At 31.2% G+C, this 15,827-nt stretch overlaps 6 protein-coding genes and 1 non-coding gene across 7 annotated transcripts; all 7 read left to right on the forward strand. All coding sequences in view use genetic code 4, as the record gives it.

Moving 5' to 3' along the window:
- Nucleotides 1-125: 125 nt before the first annotated feature.
- SS1G_20033 (apocytochrome b) lies at nucleotides 126-7,426 on the forward strand. The gene is made up of 3 exons: nucleotides 126-516; nucleotides 3,211-3,461; nucleotides 7,004-7,426. The coding sequence occupies exons 1-3, from the start codon at nucleotides 126-128 to the stop codon at nucleotides 7,424-7,426; spliced, it is 1,065 nt and encodes a 354-aa protein (YP_009389080.1).
- On the forward strand, nucleotides 789-1,430 carry SS1G_20034 (GIY-YIG endonuclease). The gene has a single exon. The coding sequence runs from the start codon at nucleotides 789-791 to the stop codon at nucleotides 1,428-1,430; it is 642 nt and encodes a 213-aa protein (YP_009389081.1).
- A 2,542-nt stretch (nucleotides 7,427-9,968) lies between the features above and the next one.
- SS1G_20035 (GIY endonuclease) lies at nucleotides 9,969-10,760 on the forward strand. Its single transcript has one exon. The coding sequence runs from the start codon at nucleotides 9,969-9,971 to the stop codon at nucleotides 10,758-10,760; it is 792 nt and encodes a 263-aa protein (YP_009389082.1).
- Nucleotides 10,761-10,921: 161 nt separating this feature from the next.
- On the forward strand, nucleotides 10,922-10,992 carry SS1G_20127. The gene has a single exon. It is a non-coding gene; the product is annotated as a tRNA-Arg (tRNA).
- Nucleotides 10,993-11,226: 234 nt separating this feature from the next.
- Nucleotides 11,227-13,864, forward strand: SS1G_20036 (NADH dehydrogenase subunit 1). Its single transcript has 2 exons — nucleotides 11,227-11,500; nucleotides 13,014-13,864. The coding sequence occupies exons 1-2, from the start codon at nucleotides 11,227-11,229 to the stop codon at nucleotides 13,862-13,864; spliced, it is 1,125 nt and encodes a 374-aa protein (YP_009389083.1).
- Nucleotides 12,061-12,903, forward strand: SS1G_20037 (laglidadg endonuclease; the record flags this gene model as incomplete). The annotated part of the gene is made up of 1 exon: nucleotides 12,061-12,903. A coding segment is annotated over one exon (843 nt), but the record flags the coding sequence as incomplete, so codon positions are not given.
- Nucleotides 13,865-15,361: 1,497 nt separating the features above from the next.
- SS1G_20038 (ATPase subunit 8) lies at nucleotides 15,362-15,508 on the forward strand. Its single transcript has one exon. The coding sequence runs from the start codon at nucleotides 15,362-15,364 to the stop codon at nucleotides 15,506-15,508; it is 147 nt and encodes a 48-aa protein (YP_009389085.1).
- The last annotated feature ends 319 nt before the right edge of the window (nucleotides 15,509-15,827 follow it).

The following is a 15,827-nucleotide window of genomic DNA, read 5'->3' on the forward strand; positions in this document are numbered from 1 at the left end:
TAATGTTTAATACTTTTACGCTTGCACAGGAAATATAGTTTAAACTACTAGAGAACTTACATATAAAATAATTTTAGCCTTCAACTTCTAGAAAAAAAAAATATTAATGAAATTTTAATTATAAAATGAGAATTTTTAAAAGTCATCCTTTATTAAAATTGGTTAACTCTTATATGATCGATTCACCACAACCAAGTAACCTAAGTTATTTATGAAATTTTGGTTCTTTACTAGCTGTTTGTTTAGTTATACAAATAATCACAGGTGTAACTTTAGCAATGCACTACAACCCTAGCGTATTAGAAGCCTTTAACTCTGTAGAGCATATTATGCGTGATGTAAACAACGGATGATTAATACGTTACTTACACAGTAACACAGCTTCAGCTTTCTTTTTTATAGTATATTTACACATAGGAAGAGGTTTATATTATGGATCATACAGAGCTCCTAGAACATTAGTTTGAACAATAGGTGTAGTTATATTCATATTAATGATAGTTACAGCTTTCTTGGGTTATCAACATAGCCCCAAACGATTTAATACAAGTAATAAGTTAAATTTAATAAATTACAACATAGTAAATAGTAAAAGACTGTTTAACAAAAGTATAATAAAAAGAGGGTATTGTACAAATCGTTCTTCAGATAGTCCTAAACTTACTGAAAGTTTAAAAACAATTATTTATGAATTAGGTCTAAACCCTGTATATATTTATGAGAACTTAAATCTAGAAGATACTAGAAAACAAATATTAAATGATACCAGAGGTTTAAGCGGTATATATATGATAGTTAATAAAACAACTAAAGATTATTATATAGGTTCTGCTTCAACTAATAGGCTTTATGCTAGATTCTGTAGCCATGTTATTTATTTTAAAGGTAGCAAAATAGTTAAATTAGCTATTAAAAAGTATGAATTAAAAAATTTTGCTTTTATTGTATTAGATTTATATCCTAATGTTGTTACCAAAGAAAATAACAAGGAATTAATGGATTTAGAAGATAAATATTTAAAATTGTTAGTTCCTAATTATAATATTTTAACAGAAGCAGGTTCTAGTTTTGGTTATAAACACACTGAAGTTGATCGTCAAAAGATGAAAGATCTATATGATGATGCAAGACGGGTAAGAGTTGGTAGCCTAAATAGAGGTAAAAAGCTTTCTTCTGATACCATAGAAAGGATTAGAGAGAAAGCTTTAATTAGACCACCCATGTCTGAAGCAACTAAGAATAAGTGTATAACTAATACAAGACCTGTTGTCTTGTATAACTTGAATAGAACTGTTTACGGTAAATATCCTACTATTTTAGAAGCAGCTAAGGCTATAAGCTGTGATGAGAAGACCATCAGAAGAGCCTTACAGACAGAAAAAAGGGTAGTTAAACGACAATGGATAGTAGAAGATTTACAAGATAAATAGGTCTTTAGTCGAGGATAATTGTTTTTATACTGGATTACATGTGCTAATGGAGTAATGCTAGATAATTATACTTTATTACGTATAAATCGTAGTCCCATGAGTAACAATCTTTTTTATGTAAAAAAAGAGATTAAAGTGGTATAGCCCGACGGCGCTATAGAATAGTTTTTAAAATTATTTGACGATATTAGTGAAAACGATCAAAGAAATTATGCAAGTTTTTAGATCGTCGGTCATATAAATGGTCGCTACAGACTGGGTCACTAATAGGTGGCTGAAATGCTGCTTAATGCACAGTCGGAATTTTTAGTTAAAAAATCATTTGACTAATAGAATATACGAATTTAAAGTTATTCTAGCTTGTTATTGAGAGGTTAATAATAAGTAAATATTTTTGTATGTTCTACCCTACGGGCAAATGTCGCTTTGAGGTGCAACTGTGATCACCAATCTTATGAGTGCTGTACCATGAATTGGACAAGATATTGTTGAGTCAAACAACACAAATACATACTTAACAACAGATTGTTTAACGATGCTACCTTTAATTGGTACTGTACATAAGAATGCCGTTAAAAAATTGCAAAATACTTTTAAAGCAGACAATAAAGAATATCTTTCCATACCACCATCTTTTATAGCTTTTTTTGTAGGTATGGTGGATGGAGATGGTTATATTCAAATAACCAAAACATCTAAAGGATTTATAGCTATGAAGCTAGTAATATCCTTACAGATAGTAGATGTTTCTACTCTTGAGTATATACATTCAGTTTTAAAAGTTGGAAAGATTAATATATACCGTGATAATAGAAATCCTAGTTGTAAACTAGCCATAAATAGAACTGATTTACAACAAATTGTATTCCCTCTACTTTTATATCACAATATTTTTTTTTTAACTGATACTAGAAAAAGAACAGTTTGATTTAGCTATATACATCTTAGAACAAAATATAAAAAACTTTGATAAGATAAGGGAATAGAAAAGATCTACCTTCTGTTTCTAGATTACCCAAATACACCATTAGAGTACACTAATTTGCTTTTTTTTAAAAATTGAATAGTGGGGTTCACAATGGCTGAAGGTTCTTTCTTTATGAAAAAAAAATGGTGACGGTTGTTTCCAATTAAAGCAGAGAGTACATACAAATTTATTTGAAGCTTTTAAATTGGTATTTAATACAACTAGAAAAATAGAAGTAGTAGAAGGATTATATAATCAATTTGGAGTTAGTTCTAAGGCCGACGTACAAAAAGTTATAGATTTCTTTTCATTTTTAGGTCTACATCCTTTAGTTGGTTTAAAAGGTATTCAATATATGCAATGGTTAAATTTATTACGTAATAGCAATCGTTATAAAAATCTTAATTTTCCTGAAACTGTAATATAGTTTACTCGTTTTATATAATATGTTGTTTAAACTTAAATCTTTTAAGTTGTAGATAATTTGTGAAGGCTCCTTGAAACAGTAATGTTTCAAAGGCAAATGGGCTTAATTGCAAGAACATCTAATAAAACTCCTCCGATTTACTAGATTATTTGCAGCGAAGTTTGATTCGGTATACCTTATATTCTTTTTAATGTATATTATATATTATTAATATAAGGGAGTCAAGAACGTTCAACGACTAATGAGTGAGTAGTACCAACAATAAGCTCGACACGAATGCCCTACAACCAAGCAAATCCTTGTTTGGTTGAATACATAGTCTAAACATCTAGGTAACAGATGAAAAGGATATTAAATTATCCCTAATTAATACATTGTTTTATGAGGAGGTTTCTCTGTTAATAACGCAACTTTAAACAGATTCTTTGCTTTACACTTTGTATTACCTTTCGTTTTAGCAGCTTTAGCCTTAATGCATTTAATTGCACTTCACGATAGTGCAGGTTCTGGTAATCCTTTAGGTATATCAGGTAACTATGACAGGTTAGCTTTTGCTCCTTATTTCTTATTTAAAGATTTAATAACTATATTTTTATTTATAATAATATTAAGTATATTTGTATTCTTTATGCCTAACGTGTTAGGAGATAGTGATAATTATATAATTAGGGAAAAAGCTTAGTTATTGTCAGAATGAACTTCTGGCTATTAAACCATCAAATTGCGGGAAGTCCCTAAAGCAATTTCAACCAAGCAGACGTGGTAACACAGTTTGTGGCACAGGCAATGACTTGTGGTAAGGTAAAATCGATATTGATTATCTATATGATTGCTACTTTCCCCCTAAAAACGATTTATTGTTCATTGGAAGGTGAGCAGGAAATACAGATAAATGGGTAATCCGCAGCCAAGCTCCCATACTAACGAGTATGGGTGTGCAGTTCATCGACTAGATGTTGGTTGGCGCAAGCTTAAGATATAGTCAAGCCCCATTCGAAAGAATGCAGGAAGTTATTTTATGATAAAGTTCCGTTAAATGGATAGGTTTCTTTTTTTCTTTTTTTTTTTTATCGCCCCCCCCCGCAAGCTTGCGGGGGGGGGCGATAAAAATAATATATATATATAAATAAAAATTTATTAAAACAAAAAAAAGAAAAAAAAATCGCCGACGCCCTTCTTTTCTCTTTTTTCTTTTTCACAACATTATAATAAAAAGGGCGTTGGTTTAAACCATTGGGAGGCTACGCACTCCCTGACCCCGGAGGGGTTAGGTTTAAACCTATTTAGGGAGAAGGCCTTAGTCAGGCACATCTGTTATTTAATTGCTTTCTATACTTATTTAAAGACTGAAAGCTATATATCCTCTACAGATCCAGATAAATCTCTCCTTACTGAACCAGGTAAGGAGATTAAACCTCTCGTTCAAGGGAAAGTAGGGGATAGTTTAATGACTCTTCCTGAAGTTAAAAGTATATTTTTTACTCTAAAAAATTCAGGTCCGTCTGGTAAAGGCTCAGATAAAGAATTCTGTTTACTTGCCAACGGCTTCTGACAAGCGGAAGGGTATATTGAGAGGTATATTTAGATCTGAGTTGAACTTTTTATCCTCTTTGCACGGCTACTCAGTTGTTTTCTGTGGAAAGCGCCGAATTCTTTATCAGGTTAGACAAAGCTTTAAGCAATAAGGGTACTTTAAGCATAACTTTAAATAGCTTTGGTAAGTTTGTTATCGCTTATAGATTGTCCGGTTGAGATACTTTCTTTTCTGTGTTTGTTCCTTATTTCCATGTGTTATATGGTGAAAAATACCAGGCTATTCTTAAATTAAAAGAAATTCATGCATTAAAACCCTTAATTAAAGATAATACGGACAATATGTCTAAAGTTCTCTTAGTAAGTCTTGTTTATTCTTTAACTGCTCATTCTTCTCGTTATAAAGTAAGCCTGGAGGATAAATTACTTTCTTTAGGTCTGGATCTGGCTTTATTGAAAGGGTTGCCAAAGGTTTCTTATAAAGAAAATGTTATAAAACCTTCTTTCTTATTTATACTGGGGTTCTTTTTAGGTGATGGTACTTTACAATTGAAACTAGAATGAAAAGAGAGAAACAGTACTGTTGTTGTTGTTCCTTTATTTAGTATAGTACAATCTAACATTGAATCTAATAAGTATATAATGGAAACGATGGTTAACACTTTAAATGCTCTTAATATAAAAACTTCTTTAGATAAAAGTGTTAATACTTACACTCTAACAGTTAAAGGTATTCACAATGTATTTAATTCTTTATTTCCTTTATTGAAAAATTATTCACACTTCTTGTATGGGAAGAGCGAGAGTTTTAATTTATTAGTCTGAGTAGAGCGACTGGTTAGATCAGGTGGTCACCATACTTATTTTGGTTTAAGAGCGCTCATAAATAGAATGTATGATAGTACTAATGAATGTTACACAGATAAAGAAGTTTGAATGGGCCGTATCGAGGATTGATTGAAAGCAGTTTCTGCGCGTAGAGAGTGAGGAGAATACTTTATTTCTCCTGTATATACTCCTAATTATGGGATTAGAGGTTGACAAGTACGTTTCCCTTTTACTTTGAAATTTCCTAAGTCTAATAAAGCACCTAAGTCTAATAAAGCACCTAAGTCTAATAAAGCATTTATCCTAAGAGGGAAGGAAGAACCCGCTAAGGCCTTGCTGTCTGCGGTGCAATATAGAGATAAAATACTTTCAAGCTGAATTGATAAATTATCTAGGGGAGGATAAGGAAGCAGTACAAGAAAAACCCGAAAAAGGGGTTTTGTCTGTATTTTAGACAAGTCGTTTAATTATATTCTGACTATACCCTCTGGGTGATTTCAGGTTTACCTACTGCTATGCTTATTACTTTCACATCCTTATCAGAGGGTACCAATTCAGTTAGGTCAAAGCCTAGTGGATCGACTTTACACCCCTTGTGAGTTACAGGATTCTCGGATGCTGAGGCTTCTTTTGGTTTGGGTTTCGCTAAGAAGTCTGGTTCGCGTGCAGGTTGACAAGTATTACCTGTTTTTAAAATTAATCTGCATGTAAAGGATTTAGCATTTTTACAACAAGTACAAGTTTATTTCAATAACTTAGCTCAGGAATCTGGTCAGACTTGTAGTGGACGTTTTTTAGTTTCCGGTGACAATGCATTGTGACGGGTTGGTTCTATAGCAGAACTTAATAATGTTGTAATACCGCACTTTGATAAATACCCGTAGATAACTAAAAAACTAGCTGACTACCTTTTATTTAAGGATGCGGTTAAATTAATGAGTACTAAGCAACATTTAGGCTCTGGAGGGTTAGATAAAATTGTTAACCTAAAAGCATCCCTTAATTTAGGTTTACCAGAGGAGTTACAGGTAGTTTTCCTAATAGTATTAAAGTAAACCGCCCTGTAGTGGAGAATAAATCAATTCCTCATGGTATGTGGATGGCCGGGTTTACTTCTGGGAGGATTGTTTCTTAGTTAGTATATTCAAAAGTACTACAACTAAGTTAGGTTATACTCCTAGATTAAGGTTCAGTATAACTCAACACTCTCGAGATGAACTACTTTTACGTAAATTTGTAACTTATTTTGCATGTGGTCGGTTTTCTTCTCGAACTTCAGGTGCGGCAGGGGATTTCTTATGTTCTAAATTTTCGGATATCGTTGAGCAAATAATTCCCTTTTTTTTTATGAATATCCGACAATTGGTTCTGAGCGTCATGACTTCTTTTTTTTTTCCATTTTTTTTAGTTATAAATATATAATTATTACGTAAATAATATTGTATAATAATAAAAAAAGGGAAAAAAATTTGGGTTGAAAGAAGGTAGCGGCTTTAATGGCTTCTAAGGCTCATCTTCAAGCAGGGGGGTTTAGATAACATCCGCCAAATAAGTGCTGGGATGAACACAGGTAGATCACAAGATTAGTCTCCATACACCATTTAAGCTTTTAAATTCTTTTATGACGACAGGTGTTCAACTTGTGGCGGTCAAGCTGAAGCTTTAGCAGCTGCTGTGCAATATAGAGATAAAATTATTTCAGATTGAATTAACTAAAAATTTAGGTTAACTTTAAGTATCTGTTTTCACCTTACTTCGTAGTTTTGCTAAGCTAGCGGACTAGGGTGCTAGAGGAAATAACATTGTCAGACTAATTAGATCTGGGCTAATCCAATGCAAACTCCACCAGCGATAGTTCCGGAGTGGTACCTACTTCCCTTTTATGCTATTTTAAGATCTATACCTAATAAATTATTAGGTGTTATTGCTATGTTAAGTGCTATTTTAATACTATTAGCTATGCCTTTTACTGATTTAAGTAGAAGTAGAGGTATACAATTTAGACCTTTAAGTAAAATAGCTTTCTATATCTTTATTGCTAATTTTTTAATACTAATGGTATTAGGAGCTAAACACGTTGAGTCACCATATATAGAATTTGGACAAATAAGTACAGTTATTTATTTTGCCCATTTCTTGATTATAGTACCTTTCATTAGTTTACTAGAAAACAGTTTAGTAGAGTTAGGGTTGCCGGAATCTAACTCTGTAACGGGTAAATCTCACACATTCGTTAGTTAGCGTTAAATAGTGCATGTGTTCATGGAATTACAGGTGTTTGCACACTATGTGCTAGTATTGCAAAACAAAATGTAATTTTGCTTCATAATCATCAATGAGTTGCAATTACAGCTCCAAGCATTGCTGAGGTTAAATATGATTTATGTACTCATGCTATAATTACCACTGCGGCAAATTATTGCCAACAGTGTTTTGCTGTTGCTTGTTTAACCTGTGCTTAAATGTATTATACTTCTACCTAAGATATTAGGTGGTCTGTTGAGAGATTTGGTTGGTATGTTGACTGTATCTTAGTAAGCTTAAAGGATTTAAGCTTACTTGTACCTTCAGATGTTATATGCATTATTAAGATTGTAGGATTTATTAGTAATAGAACCAAGTATTACGGAGCACATAAATTCTATCCTTACTAATATTATTAACGTATTAGAACAATTAATAGTTTATATGAGGAGTTTGATCGTTTACATGATCTTTGAATACATGTCTGTATAATAAGCCAGCCAGGAAATAGTTATCTAAGTTTTATCTATTATTAGTTAGATTACGTAAAATTGTTGCATTAGTGCGTGTGTTACGGATAAGGTATAATTGTTTAAATTATTCATTGTGTCGATATAAGTAGTATGGGTTATACTAAGAAATTAATGTAAGTAGAATTTTTAGGGTCTATAATTTAAACTTTAGCTTCCCCCCCCCCCTCCCCCCCTTTTTCTCTCCTCCTCAACTAGTTGAGGAGGAGAGAGAGAGGAATGAGGGGGGGCAGATCTTCATCAACATCTTTTATTTTTTTTTTTCTTTTTTTTTTTTTAGTAAGTAGTTTAATTGTTACGCAATAATTAAATTATATTTATAAAAAGAGAGGAAAGAAAAAAAGGAAAAAGATTAGAGCAAAGGTAAAGCTCTTTTATTGGCTAATATTTGAATTAGTTTACAATATATGGCTAGTTTTTTAGCAAAATGATATTTTCTCGGCTGCATAGACTATTAATAGATCTAAATGATAAAATTAATACCATACTAAGTATACCAGATAACACGCACAGATTAGATATTTCAGGTTATGCTAATCAAGTCAATTATACACTATTACATGATTGACAAAGTTATAGTTATATGTGTACTGAGCTGTTTGAAATTGTCAATACACTACGTCAATATCTAGTGTGGCCGAATTAGAATACTTACTATAAAATACTTATAATAGCTATTGTTAGCTTTTTCTATTTATTACATATTTATTATGTATAAAGAGATCTTTTTCTGAGGCATAGCCAAGATGGCAAAAAATATGGGCTTTATTATTTTAACGTTGAAATAATAAAGCCCATATTAAGGAATATGCTGTAGATGGTTCTATATTTGGATTTGAGATCTTAAATTAGGGGTTCAATTCCTCCATATCTCTGTATATATGCTATATCTAATATATATAACATATATACTAAAAATAAAGTTGAATAAGTTTAATAGTTCCATATATTTTAATAGTTATAAACATATAGATGAACTAACAACCAAAACAAAGGCTAAATATGTTTTTAGCCCTGTAATATGCCATAAGAAATTTTTCTTAAATTATAATTAAACATAGCTAAACATGATACAAGCAGCTAAAATAATAGGGACAGGTTTAGCTACTACTGGTTTAATAGGTGCAGGTGTAGGTATTGGGGTTGTTTTTGCGGCATTAATATTAGGAGTAGCTAGAAATCCATCGTTAAGAGCACAACTTTTCTCTTATGCTATATTAGGGTTCGCATTCGCAGAGGCTACCGGTTTATTCGCATTAATCCAAGGGTTTTAGGAGCCCTTTTTGGTTAAAAAAAGTTTAGGTTAAGCCTAGGCTAGCTTGTCTAAGCTATGATTAGCAACTTATTAGTAAGACAAGCGAGATTCTCAAATTGCGGGGAGTTCCTAAAGACTAAGTAACCAAGTCTAACTAGTAATAGATTAGATGGCACAGGTAATGACTCGTGGTATGGTAAAATCGCTTAGTATGGAGGCGTGCTTCGCTAAAAATGGATAATCCGCAGCCAACCACCGATGTAGATATTTGTGGATATATTTTTTCTAATTATTTTTAGAGAAGATCGGTGTGCAGTTCAACGACTAAATGTGAGTCGGCCATAAGATGGCTTAAGATATAGTCTGACCCGGTATGAAAGTACTGACCTTGAAGAATGTTTAAACTTTTTAAAGGTGACCTTATTTTTTGATAGTATCTTGTATAATGGATACAACTATATTAATAATAAGGATTAAACGGAAAAGATCGCCTTGTATCTATAGGGTGCAATCCCTGCTTTTATTCTTTCTGCTAGGCAGGGTGAGCTATAGATATAAAGATCCTTGCTTGGATGGCTTTTTTATTATTATACGTTGCTTAGTTACTAACGAGAGTCTTGCCTTTTTAAGTGGTCCCTCTTTGATGGCTTTATTTTCATTTCACAGATTAACGCTAATAGGCGTTTCTTTAGGTACGTGCTATACGCATGGTTCAAGTTATTCGGTATCTACTGAAAAAGGTGGTTCTTATTTAATGTGTAAAGTAAATGAGCCCTCTTTAGAGGCTGCGTCATACACTCCACACATATGTAAGTTTGGTATTAAAACTTATGATGATCCATTTAACACACGAGCCTTGATACGTGAGGACAATAAGGATAAAGTTGGTATTTATTGTTGGTTTAACAAAGTTAACGGTAAATTCTATATAGGTAGCGGTGATCCTTTATACGCAAGATTAAGTGACTACTACCAAGATTGATATTTTTCTACTCGTGCTAATTTATACATAATTAGAGCTTTAAGTAAACATAGTATGTTAAAATTTTCTCTGGTTATTTTAGAGTACACCACAAGCGATAAGCTGATCGCTTGTGAACAAAAATGAATTGATTTACTAAAACCTGAGTATAATCTTAGTCCTATGGCTGGTAGCTCTAAAGGTTATAGACATACAGACGAATCTTTAGAGAAAATACGTAAAGCAACCTTAGGTAGAACTCATACTAGTGAGGTAAGACAACTTATGAGAGAGTCTCGTATAGGTGTTAATAATCCTTTTTATGGCAAAAAGCACTCTGAAGAAGCAATAGCTTCTTTAAGACTTGCTGCTACGAATAGAACCAAGCCGGCTGTTCCTGGTATCGAAGTAGAGATTACAGATCTTGAAACTAATATTACTACGACGTATGCATCTATAAGAAAAGCAGCTGATGCCATTAACTCGGATATAAAATCTTTAAGTCGTCGAGAGAAATTGCAGATAGAAAAAGGTATTAACACAGCTTATAGAAATAAATACATGATAGTGTTTAAAAGACCTTAATATTTGCATTAATGATGGCTTTTTTGTTACTATACGTTGCTTACAAAAATATTAAATAAATTTTATTTCTAATTACTTGATGCCTATCTTTTTTTTCTTATAGCCTGATTAAGTATTAAATACTGTTTTAATAAACATTGCACTTGTGCAGTGTTTATTAACTCTTATTAGCTCAATGGTAGAGCAGGATATTTCTAATATCTAGATCTAAGTTCGAGTCTTGGATAAGAATAATATATCCATAGTGATATGGGTATATTTTTTCACGCTTGACAATCTATATATATATAAATACTCTTAAATAATAGGTAGCTTTTAGATAGTGTTGTTTAGATATCTTTGGTTTAAATCTAATGTATTTAAATATATTCTCACTTAAGCTATTTTAATAAATGTTATTAAAAATAAAAATTATGTTATAAAAATAATATTTTCTTTTTAATGAATTTACATATTGTATAAATAAATGTTATATTTACCTACTTTAATTTCAGTAATTGAAGTTCTATTAGTCACTGTACCTGTCTTATTAACTGTAGCTTATGTTACAGTGGCCGAAAGGAAAACCATGGCTAGTATGCAAAGAAGATTAGGTCCTAATGCTGTAGGGTACTTGGGCCTTCTTCAAGCATTTGCGGATGCCTTAAAACTTCTTTTAAAAGAATATGTTTCACCTACACAAGCTAATTTGGCTTTATTTTTTCTTGGTCCTATAATAACTCTTATATTTTCATTACTAGGTTATCTAATTGTACCTTAGGATTATAGGGTAATATAGTCAAACTCCGGGGAGGTCCTAAAGCTTATTTTACCAAGCTTTAACTGAGAGGTTAAAAGTGGATGAATTAATTACTCATGTATGGTAACAAGAAATAAGATACTTTCATTTTTTTTTGCTCGAAAAAAAAGGAGTAATGGATGATCGCGGATCTAAACTAGTTGTTAGATCTTACCCTGCAACTGTAAAAGAGCAACGAGTAAATGGCTATAGATATATACATAACTTTTGTAATATATTTAAGATGTATTCTAATGAGCTTAGAAATAAGCTAAGGTAAAAAAAATTTTGTCTAAAAATTTCGACGATTCACCGTTAAATGGTTCTAATTCTTTAAATGTTAATACTCGTCGTTATGTTACATTATGTGATAACAAGCATAAAATTGACGATTTACATCTTGGTCCTTGATTTATCACAGGGTTTAGCGATGCCCTATAAAAAAAGAAAAAAAAAGAATGAAATGTAATTTTTTATTTATATTTATTTTTATTTTTATTTTTTTTTTTCCTTTTTTTATTGGGTTGTTTTTCTTGTAGTGTTATAAAAAGTTCCTCTTACAAATTAGGTTGAGAAGTTCAACTAAATTTTCAAATCAAACTACATGTTAAAGATTTTGCACTTTTATTAGCAATTCAACGTAGTTTAGGTGGAATAGGAACTATAAATAGCAACCAATCTTCTTGTGCCTTTAGAGTAAGAAAACTTAAGGAGCTAATAGAATTAGTTAAATTTTTTGATAAATATCCTTTAATTTCTCTAAAAAGAGGTGATTATTTATTATTTAAGCAAATTGTATCAATTATGCAATTGAAAGAACACAACACTTTAGAAGGTTTACAAAAGATTATAAACATAAGAGCAACCTTAAATTTTGGTTTATCCAAAGAATTACAGTTAATGTTCCCTGAAACTATTCCAGTTCCCCGTCCTTTAAGAGAAACCTGTGTAATCCCTCATTCAGATTGAATAGCAGGATTTACAAGTGGTGAAGGTAATTTCTCTGTTTCCTTAGACAAAGGTATCTTTAAATCTCTATTGTTTAAAATAACTCAGCATGAAAGAGATGAAGTGTTATTAACAGCAATTAAAGAATATTTTAATTGTGGATATTGTTATTTAAGAAAACAAGAGAATACAATAGATTTTAAAGTTACAAAATTTTCTGATCTTAATAAAATAATTAGACCTTTCTTTATTAATAGTCCTATATTAGGTGTTAAATCTTTAGATTTCAAAGATTGATGTTTAGTCATTTTTTCCCTTTTTTTTAGTTATAAATATTATCTTATTACGTGAATAGTATTATATAATAATAAAAAAAAGGGAAAAAAAAAGGGAAATGGTAAAGAAAGAAGAACATAAGTTAGAAGAAGGTGCTATTAAAATAAGAGAGATTCAAAGGGGGATGAATAGGGGGAGAAGTTAGTAAATTTATACTATGAAAAGGTTTTTTTTGTATGGTCCTGGTTTAGCTTTAAGTGATATTAATCTGGGTATACTTTACATGTTAGCCGTTTCTTCTTTATCTACCTACGGAATACTATTAGCGGGGTGAAGCGCTAATAGTAAATATGCTTTCCTGGGTTCACTTAGAAGTACAGCACAGTTAATAAGTTATGAGTTAATTTTAAGTTCTGCTATATTACTTGTAATAATGTTAACAGGTAGTTTAAATCTGACGGTTAATATAGAAGCTCAAAGAGCTATATGATTCGTAGTACCCTTATTACCCATATTTATCATATTTTTTATTGGATCTATAGCAGAAACTAATAGACCACCTTTCGATCTGGCAGAAGCAGAGTCGGAGTTAGTTAGTGGGTTTATGACAGAACATGCTGCAGTTATCTTCGTATTTTTTTTCTTAGCTGAATACGCTAGCATAGTACTTATTTGTACTGTTGCAAGTATGTTATTTTTAGGTGGTTACTTATTCAACATTACGCCTCTAGTTTATATAATACAATTTTTTGATTTTGACTTTTGACTATATTTAACGAATAATGGTAGTGATACTTATGTAATACTTGATTCTGTAGTTGAAGGACTTCTTTATGGTCTTTCTTTAGGATTTAAATCTTGTGCTCTTATATTTACTTTTATATGAGTGAGGGCATCCTTCCCTAGAATTAGATTCGACCAGTTAATGTCTTTCTGTTGAACTGTATTACTTCCTATAGTTATTGCATTCGTGATATTAGTTCCTTGTATTCTGTATAGTTTTGATATTATTCCTAGCAATATTTCTTTATTGGCATTACCTCTATTAATACCAAGAGAACTACCAGAATTACAAACTAAAGCTACGGAGCCTCTAAGGTAAGAGACATATATACCACCCTCATAGAATTACCGGTTTTACTGATGCTGGAGGATGCTTTATGATTAAGGTTAGTAAATCAAGTGTAAATAAATGAGGGTGGAAAATTCAAGCGAGGTTTCAAGTAAAATTGAGTAGTAGAGACATAAGTATTTTAAAGCGTATACATGAATTTTTCGAGTCGGGACTCTAGCTGTATACAAAAATGACGCTGTTTTTACTGTTACATCCGTTAAATATTTAATTAATGTTGTACTACCACATTTTTAGTCTTATCCCCTATTAACTCAAAAGTTTGCGGATTCTTTATTATTAAAACAAGCTGTTTTAATGTTGGAAGCTAAAGAAGACTCTAGTTTAGAGGGTATACTTAAGATCATAGATATCAAATCTGCCATAAACTTAAGACTTTCCGAATCCTTGCTTAATTCTTTCCCAGATGCTGAACTAATAGCTAGACCCAAGGTTACCTTAGGGGAAATTGTAGATCCTTATTGATTAGTTGGTTTCGTAGATGGTGATGGTTGTTTCCATATAGTTACTCAGAAAACAGAGTCTAGCTCTAAAGTTTGACTAGCTTTTCAAATAACTCAGCATTCTCGAGATACTTTACTAACGGGAAGCATAGTAAAGTATTTAGATTGTGGTAAGGTTTACAACAGAAATTCTACACCTGCTGTCGATTTTAGGGTATATAATTTGGATACTATTTCTTCTAAGATTATACCTTTTTTTTTATAACATCGGTTACAAAGTGTGAAATCACTAGACTTTAACCTTTTCCAAGAAGCCTGTGTCTTACTTCTTAAGGGTGAGCATCGTACACCCTCAGGATTGGAAAAGGTAAATAACCTTAAGAGTAAAATGAATAAGAGTTATAATAGTGATAGCACAATAGATTTATAAGACTAACGCACATTCCTTTTGATTTAGCCGAGGCTGAATCGGAACTTGTTAGTGGTTTTATTTTATTTTTTTTTTATAAATAGTTTAATTACTACGTAGTAATTAATTTATAATTATAAAAAAAGGAAAAATTTTAGAAGGGGGGGGTAGTTATTTTAGCTAAGTTGTTGTCCTTTTTATATGTTCGTTTAAATATTAATAAAAAAAAAGATGTTTGTTGCCTTCGTTATATTAGTTCCTTGTATATTATATAGTTTTTAAATCATCCCTAGGAATATCTCATTATTCTAGCTCATTAATTTAAGTAATAGGGCTAAAAGTATTTTATATAAAAAAAAATATTGTGAAAGGTTATTAATAATGTCTAGTTAATCTAACCCGAAATGTAAATATCTATGTGATATTTTTTAATCTTACTTGTTTTGTAATGCTTTCGTTTTGTAATGCTTTCGTTTAATTATATTTTATATAGGTCCATCTAAATTTCAAGGGTTTGTAACTCTACCTTTACAAGCTTCCACTACTGCAATTCTTCCTCTTTTTTTTTTTAATGTCTTCGTTTAAATAATAATCCATAAGTAAAAAAAAATTTAAATGCCACAACTAGTACCCTTTTATTTTATAAATCAAGTAACATTTGCCTTTATCTTATTAATAGTGATGATATATGTCTTTTCAAAATATATTTTACCTAGATTTGTTAGATTATTTATTTCTCGTGTTTTTATAAGCAAATTATAAGTTATTTTTTGCTTGTATCATTATACCTTGAGGATGCTATTACCCCCTTTTTCTTAATATAAGCTTTATCTCTCCTTTTCTCGGCTCCCCTCCTACCTCCTCAACTAGTTGAGGAGGATGGAGGGGAGAGTAGGAAAATTAGGTTAGCTATCTTATATTGAAAAAAAAAATATATAATAAACTATCATAATATTATTAGATAAAACAATATATTTAATCCTCCCTATCCTCCCATATTCTGCTCCTATTTGTTCAAAAAATAACACCTAATTCTAAAAATTGTTTCAATACCAGCTATATATTTATGTATATGCCAATA

This window comes from Sclerotinia sclerotiorum, mitochondrion, assembly GCF_000146945.2.
Source record: "Sclerotinia sclerotiorum 1980 UF-70 mitochondrion, complete genome".
NCBI lineage: Eukaryota > Fungi > Ascomycota > Leotiomycetes > Helotiales > Sclerotiniaceae > Sclerotinia > Sclerotinia sclerotiorum.